At 38.0% G+C, this 7811-nt stretch overlaps 1 protein-coding gene across 3 annotated transcripts; it reads left to right on the forward strand.

Moving 5' to 3' along the window:
* The first annotated feature begins 228 nt into the window (after nt 1-228).
* On the forward strand, nt 229-6706 carry LOC143863969 (UBP1-associated protein 2B-like). Of its 3 annotated transcripts, none has more exons than XM_077374780.1 (2): nt 229-1841; nt 6302-6706. In XM_077374780.1, exon 1 carries the CDS (start codon nt 363-365, stop codon nt 1839-1841), a length of 1479 nt encoding a protein of 492 aa, XP_077230895.1. In that variant the 5' UTR covers nt 229-362; the 3' UTR covers nt 6302-6706. The 3 variants fall into 3 exon arrangements, with proteins under 3 accessions (XP_077230895.1, XP_077230894.1, XP_077230893.1); XM_077374779.1 differs by lacking the exon at nt 6302-6706 and adding an exon at nt 4249-4565 and having other exon boundaries at nt 229-1852; XM_077374778.1 differs by lacking the exon at nt 6302-6706 and adding an exon at nt 4249-4565 and having other exon boundaries at nt 231-1841.
* Nucleotides 6707-7811: the final 1105 nt, after the last annotated feature.

Here is a 7811-nt window from a genome sequence, read left to right on the forward strand (position 1 = left end):
TTTTATTCGTCTAGCAGAGGAATATCATTTCCCGAAAATAATTGGAAAAAGAGAAAACGACAAAGCTATTGATATTCGCACTACCATGCTTTGATAACGAGGCGAACTCACCCACCTGTTGTTATTTCACCGAGATGCACTCACAGAACCAAAAAAGAAAGGACAATATGTGGTAGTGCGAATATAAGAACCCAATGAAAAATATCCTAGGGTTCCTCCATCTCACACGATAAAAAATAAAAAAGCTATATAAACACCTTTCCCTCAAACCCTAGTTTCCAAACCCTAACCTTCTCTCTCTTTTCCTCTTCTCTTCACCCATCAATCAAACCCTCAACCTTTCCCCCCTCTCTCTTCCCACCATGGCAAAGAAACGAAAGATCGAACCCAAAACCGAACCCAAAACCGAACCCGAATTCATAGAACCCAAAACCGAATCTGAATTCATCAACGAAGACCAAGAACAAGACGAAGAACAAAACCCACCTGAAGAAGAAGTAGAAGTAGAAGAAGACCAAGAAGACGAAGACGAAACCCTCGAAGATGTATCCGAACAGACCGAAATTACCACCACCACCACCGCCGCCACCGCCACCGCCACCGGCACAGCTCCGCCCACCACCACCGCTGACGGAGAAGAAGTGGAAGAATCCGACTCAGAATCCGACTCAGAATCCGTCCTAAAACTCCTCGAACCCTTTCCTAAAGAGCAACTCATCGATCTCCTCCGTTCTGCAGCAATCAAACACTCTGACATCTTAGAAAGCATCAACAAGATCGCTGACGTGGACCCCTCCCACCGCAAAATCTTCGTCCACGGTCTAGGCTGGGATACCAATGCCGAAACCCTAACCAATGTTTTTAAAAAGTATGGTGAGATTGAGGATGTTAACGCGGTTTGTGATAAGATCTCAGGGAAATCTAAGGGGTATGGATTTATACTGTTTAAGAATCGGAGTGGGGCCCGCAAGGCGTTGAAGCAGCCTCAGAAGAGGATTGGGAGTAGGATGACTGCGTGCCAGCTGGCGTCTTCCGGGCCGGTTCCGGCGGTTCCGGCGGCGGTGCCGGTTTCGGAGTATACGCAGAGGAAGATTTATGTTAGTAATGTTTCTGCGGATATTGATCCTCAGAGATTGTTACAGTTTTTTGCGAAATTTGGTGAGATTGAGGAAGGTCCTTTAGGGTTAGATAAACAGACTGGGAAACCTAAGGGTTTTGCGCTTTTTGTTTATAAGACTGCTGAGAGTGTGAGGAAGGCTTTGGAGGAACCACATAAGAACTATGAGGGGCATACTTTACATTGTCAGAAGGCTATTGATGGGCCTAAACCTAATAAGGGTCATTACCATCATCACCCACCTGGTGGGGGGCAATTTAAGAGGAATGAAAACCCTAATTTTATGGGGGGAATGGGGAATCATTCGGCTGCGGGGCCTGGGCATTTGATGGCACCATCACCTGGGATGAATTTTAACCAGGCGGTCCCACAGGCGGCCATAAACCCTGCTCTGGGTCAGGCGCTGACTGCTTTGCTTGCGACTCAGGGAGCGGGGTTGGGGTTGAATAACTTGTTGGGCTCGATGGGGTCTGGGGGAATGGCGGGTCAGGTCAATCAGAATGTTCCTCAACAGATGGTGAATAATGCGGGTCATGGAATGCAGGGTGGGTATGGGAATCAGGCGATGGGGGGAAATCTCGGCGCGAATGTGATGGGTGGGTATGGGAGTCAGCCGCAGATGCAAGGTGGGTACCCAAATCAACCTATGGGCCAGGCAAATGCTGGGAGGTCACAGCAAGGTGCTGGGCATATGGGTGGTGGTGCTCCATACATGGGCCATTAGGTAGGTGAAAGGTACATTGAGTATGCTATATCCTTTTATTTGATAGACTTACTCTCTCTTGAAACAATTTTGATATGATTGAGTGTTTGTGTTCTATGTTCCTTATATTGCCAAATATCAACTTCAATCTTTCTCTGGTAATTTGGATTTCTGCAATGCCTGTTTACAGTTTTTTTTGGTTTAATCATTATTGAAATATGCATCTTGTTCCCCATTTTAATAGGGAACTACAGTAACGCTGAAGAGTAAAAGGGCTCACAAGGCGTAATGTAGATTTTGGTCTTACAAAGGATAAATAAAATATATGAAATATTATCTGGTTAGAGGTTCTCAAACAAGCCTCTTTGTGGAAGTAGCTCAAATTTATCAAGGGAAATGCCACCCCCTCCCCCCTCTTCAAGTTATGTTAGCTTAGTAAATCTGCTGTGAATGATATGGGTCTTTGTAACTGTGGAAATACATTTCGATTTTAATCATTGATAAGCGTAGTCATTAGAAATATTAGTCCTAGAAACTAAAAAGAGGTATAGTCACAAGGATATGCTTTGTATTCATTATCATCAACCCTTTTCTTAGTTCTTTCATTTTTAAAATTTGAAATTTGAGTACAAAATTTGACATGTCACCTTGCTTGGACATACAAAAGGTGCATCATTATGATCACTGTCTGGATCGCAACGCCTCAACAGGGGGATGGGGGTGGATACCAACTAATGATGGCTATATTTTCTTCATTTGCATTTTATGATTTTGAGTTATTATGATCACATATATTAAAAAAACCATCAGAAGTTTGTGACCCCGTCTCGTTTTCGAAAAAAAAAGAAGGTTTGTGACCCAGTCGGTCGGTGACCTCATCCAAATTCAGATGTTCGATTTGTAGTGGGCGATCTATGCATGAGCGTGTTGTCGCTCATTACGGTTGATAAAAATGTAGGCCTCTTCTACTGATGAGAGAGAACCAGCTGCAAAATAAGCTATGTCAGATGTTCCTGGTTGTTGATAAAAGCTATAGTGATTAATCCATTAACTCTACAAGGTGTCACGGTTTAAATTACCACCCAACCGTATGCTAATATAGTTTCTCCTAGGTATTTTAAGTGCCTGCAAGAGCTTCCCCCCTTTATATGTTGAACATATAGCATGGGAAAGCCCATGTGACCAATGTATAAGTTGGTAACTGACTTGCCACTGAAATCGGCTTATGAATTAATGCGTGAGGGCATCTTTTCTTCTTTATTATGTAGAACCACTTTGTTAAACAAGGTTCTAGTGTCTGACACTTTTCATTTGTTATAGTTGGTTCCCATTCAACTCTCGTGTGTTGTGATAGTCAGCCAGCTTGCTGGCAACCATTTTGTATTGGCTTGAGCTGTTTAAATATCTAAGCCTTCTTGTGCTAGTAGTGATTTTTTTTTGAATCGTAGTAGTGATTATAGCTAGTAGTGATTATAGCTTAAAGATATGCATCACCTAGAATGAGTAGATCCATGATATGCAATTAGCGCTGTTACCCGTGAAATCATTGTGTTTGTGAATCATGACATGTCTTAATGATGCTCATGTTCAGATCCAGACTCAAGGGTCCCTCAACCCAGGTGTGCCTCATAATTCAAGTCATGTAGCAGAATGCACTTGTCTAAATCTGCGACACCTAACTACTGTATAGATCTGACACGCCTGTGCCTTATAACTTCTTTTTTGAATGGTTACTACAAATTCTTATTTTGTCATTACTTAAAGACACAGAACAAATGCAAATACTTCACCAATGTTGAAATATTTGAGCTTCATAACTGTAAACAGCCGGCAATAAATGTGACTGGTTATAAACTAAGTCCATGGCTCCATGCATCTATTGATATGCCATAAAATATTTATTAGCACCTTGATCCTCATTTGACTCAGAATTGCTATTTCTATGATTTTGATTTGTATTTTCTCATAAAATTGGAAGAGTTTTTTTTTTATATTAACGATACTTTATTTGTCTCTTGTGCATGTCTTTTTTCACATCAAGAATTGTTGAACATCTGTAAAATCCGTTCTTTGATTATTTTACTAACTGATACCTATTATTTCCAGTTTTGCAAGCTTTTACTTCTAGTTATTAAACCTTTCAACTTTGGGGTGGTCCCGATCGCAGTCTACTAAGCTTTGTTAGTGAAATTGTTCACTTCTAAAATTATATGCTTTGTACGTTATTACCACACCTTTTTTTATGCTTGCTTATTGCTATTTAATAAAATGTGGAATCTTGTACTTTCAAAGTTCTCAATTTAAACTACCCAAGTACTAAATCACATCTTTCTTTTGCTTGCATTTTTTTTTTCTACTATGCAAGGTTCCAGTTTTGGAAATATTTTGGTTTTGAAATTGGTTTTTATGTTTCTTATTCATTGTGCAGATCTTTCATAGGTACATCAAACATTTTAGTTCTGGGCAGATGATTCTTCTGAAGTTCCTTCTCCTGCGCTCATGCAAAAAGCCGTCTTTATATCTGTGTTGAAGTCTTAATGTTTGGTTGCCATAAAAACTTCATTTACTTTTGGACATGGTCAAACAGAAGTTTAAGATTTTCTTTTTATCCTTAAAAACTATGTTATATTTGAGCTATCGTACTTGGTTTTGTAAAAGCTCCAATGAATGGCTTTTAAGTCTAGAGCAAAAGCACTTTTTGTATTCTGGGTTAAAATGTGCTATGCACTTTGGATTGTCTCTTTACTTATTAGCTTGCTAATCTTTTGAATAATCCGAGGTTCACTATTAGATTATGGATCTTTCTGTTGCGAAATTTGTTTTTATATGTTTCTTATTTTTTCAATGTTCTCACATCCAGGTAGTTTGTTGTTGCTAAATAAACTAGCTTATTATTATTGTTGTTATTGATTATGTCCTGATAATTAGTGCTTGCCATTGAACCTTGATTCTGTTGGTTCATGTTTAACATCGTTGACTATATATTTAATTGGTAACTATGAATTTTGACATTTTTATTTGCTGTGCATTGTTGTAAAATTATTGTTAATCTCTCACATGCTGTGAGGCTGCTTCTCACATTTGTTATTGCAGGGAGATTTGAGAAGCAATACATTAGCCCCTCTTGCTACAATAATGGCATTTATGTCTTCTCCTTTAATTTGGTGCCATTAAGCTAAAAACTTGAAGAAAACTTTGTTCTCAAGCTCTTCCATATACTTTTTTTTGAATCGTGTCATGCATTAATGTTTGATTCTCTCTCTCTCTCTCTCTCTCTCTCTCTCTCTCTCTCTCTCTCAGTAATATGTCATTTACAAAACTCACAAACTTGGCCCCGAGATTCCATATTGGATTTCAATCATAAAATCGACTTTGAAGCAATGGTTTTTGTTGTATGATATGGGGTTCATAATAAGCAGGATTTTCTAGCGTTAAGCTTTTTTTTTTTTTAAAAGAACAAATATCTTCTAGTGTTAAGCTTGGTCGTTCAAGTTCCTAGAAAATGAATTGATGTTGTTTGTGAGGGAATGTGGATTTTCTGAAAGTGCTTTTCTAAATGCTATTGGCTTGAATTGGAGGAAAGTTCATGTTTTGAAGCCCAAAAAAGAGTTCTTTATCTTATTATTCCATGTTAGTCTTGTGGTTAAGTTGATAGATCGTGACTTGTTCATGGGGATTTTTGAGGTTACTTTTGCAATCTCAGATTTTGGTCCTCGATGCTCTTTAACTAGGATAGATATGTATTGCTGCAGTGTTGGCAAATTATTTTCACTATCACCCGATTTTTTTTGCTATCATCGGTCATAAATCATTATATTTTGAGAAAAATACGAGTGGATTTGGAGGAGTGATTGGTGAAGGTTTTCTTTGATATCTAAACTTAAACTGCTTGTCATCATAAAGCAAAGAAACCAGCAGCTTGGGTTCTACGTGATATGATGTGCTTTGGTTCCATGATCTACAGCCTATGATTAGGTAGCTAGCGTCTTCTGGTTGCTAAAGGTATGTAGCTGCCCTTGCCAGTTGGTTGATTTGGAAGTTCCTCTTTGTTACTTTTTCTTCAAATGACACTTCCACAGATTAGAAGTTTCTAAGTTATTTGTATTTGAAGTTTACTAAAAATCAGAGGTCTTTAGTGGTTCATATCATGCAGGGATATCAAATTTTCTTTGTGAAAAGTTTTATATGAATTGCCAAATTCTTTACTAGTCGGTGACAGTATTCCTGGGATTTTCAGCTGACTTCTTCAATCCTGTCACTTTGAAATAACCTTTGTTTGTTCTAAGTCGCTTCAAATAACTTCTTGAACTTATTAAAAATATGTCGGAGCAATATCCTTTTGGTTGATGGCTGGCTTTTGATTCGGTACTACAAAGCCTAGTAGAGGAATTATTCAGATTGAATTATGAACCAAAACATATTCGTCATTGGCGAGATCTGTTGACACTTGACATTGTTTATGGACCTTGTGATTGTCACAGGAATCAGATCTTCTAGTCAGTTGCGGCCAGTAACTTTGAGACCAAGATTTGTTTTACAGAATTTGTGTTCGATTTGCCTCTTGCTGACAGTTGCGAGTGTAATGAAGTTCCTGATCTCAACAACACCTTCAAAACACTTTCAAGATTTGTTACAAGCTTATGGAAGTGATAGTTTTCTACTTGAGGTTTGGATTTTGATCTGGATGCAAAACCCTATAGGTTGACGCCCCAGATTCCACCCCGAAAACCCACCCGTCTTTTGACTGTGCCTCAGCTAATATCAGTTGTACTTGAACTGTTAGATATACATAGTCTATGATAACATCACGGTTCCTACCATTCAAAAAAATAGAACATCACTGTTCCCATTGCTCTTCCAGAACTGTACATGAGACCTCAGCTTCATTCAGCTCATCGATGGCCACAAATCAATCTAAAGGACTGATTCAGTATTCCATCGGAGCTTTGTAGGGTGAATAGAGCATAGTAGCCGGACACTTCTTGTGTGGGTGGGAGACTCATTTCCCCTATTATGCGTTTTGGAAACGTTTCCAAAACATGATAGAAAAATTGCGGGAATTTTTCTGAAATGCATGAGAAACCCATGAGAAGCGTATGAGAAATTTATGTGAAACATGCGTGAGACCTTGAGAAATGCATTGAAAACTCGTAGGAAATGTATTTGAAATGTGTGGAAAATATGTGTGAAACTTACATAAATTGTTTTAGAAAAAAAACACCCAAAGATTTAAAAAATAATTGTGTAATAGATATTAAAAAGGAATACAATAGCATATATACTAATAAAAAATAAAAAAAGAAATATTCAAATAGCTATTCAAAGAAATAATAATAAAATATTCAAATAAAATTTGAAACCAACAAATTTTAAATTACAAAGCCATATATTTCGTGTTATCCTTGTGTTTCATGTGTTTTTATTTGCGTTTCTCTATCGTTCATGAAATGTTTCTAATGCGTTTCCTATGACGTTTCTCAATGCTTTTTTCATGCGATTTTCTGTTTTTTTCAGTTTCAAGATCTCCCCCCCCCCCTTCTTTTTCTTTTCAATGCGATTCTTGTTTCTGTTTCATGTTTCGCTTCTTGAATTCGTTTCCTACCCTGGTGACTATATGGAATAGAGTAAAGACGAATTCCGACAAAATCGAATTGTGGACGGTCATTTCACATATTGGTGACATCTGTTGGCAGTATCTGTGGACCTGTCTTTCTCACAGAAATCACATCTCTCATGAGGACAATATATATTTGAAGCTTTTTTTGAAATACTAGGATTTTGTGGGTTTTAGAGCGCTCTGCTTTAGGTTGATTCAGTCCATATAAGAAGCTTTTGTTGAAATACTGAGATTTTTTGGGTTTTAGAGCTCTTCTTTAGGTTGATTCAGTCCATATAATAAGAGAGTTTTGTGGTATGAGCAGATGTTGCTATTGGATATAGTGGGGATGGAAAATTGCATTATAATTTGAGAAGAGCTCTAATACTTTTGGA

The sequence above is a fragment of the Tasmannia lanceolata genome, unplaced genomic scaffold (assembly GCF_043159265.1).
Source record: "Tasmannia lanceolata isolate RefF3 unplaced genomic scaffold, GAP_Taslan_0.1 ptg000044l, whole genome shotgun sequence".
Lineage (NCBI taxonomy): Eukaryota > Viridiplantae > Streptophyta > Magnoliopsida > Canellales > Winteraceae > Tasmannia > Tasmannia lanceolata.

Coding starts and splice junctions, on each gene's coding strand:
- LOC143863969 (XM_077374780.1), top strand. CDS start 363: ATGGCAAAGAAACGAAAGATCGAACCCAAAACCGAACCCAAAACCGAA.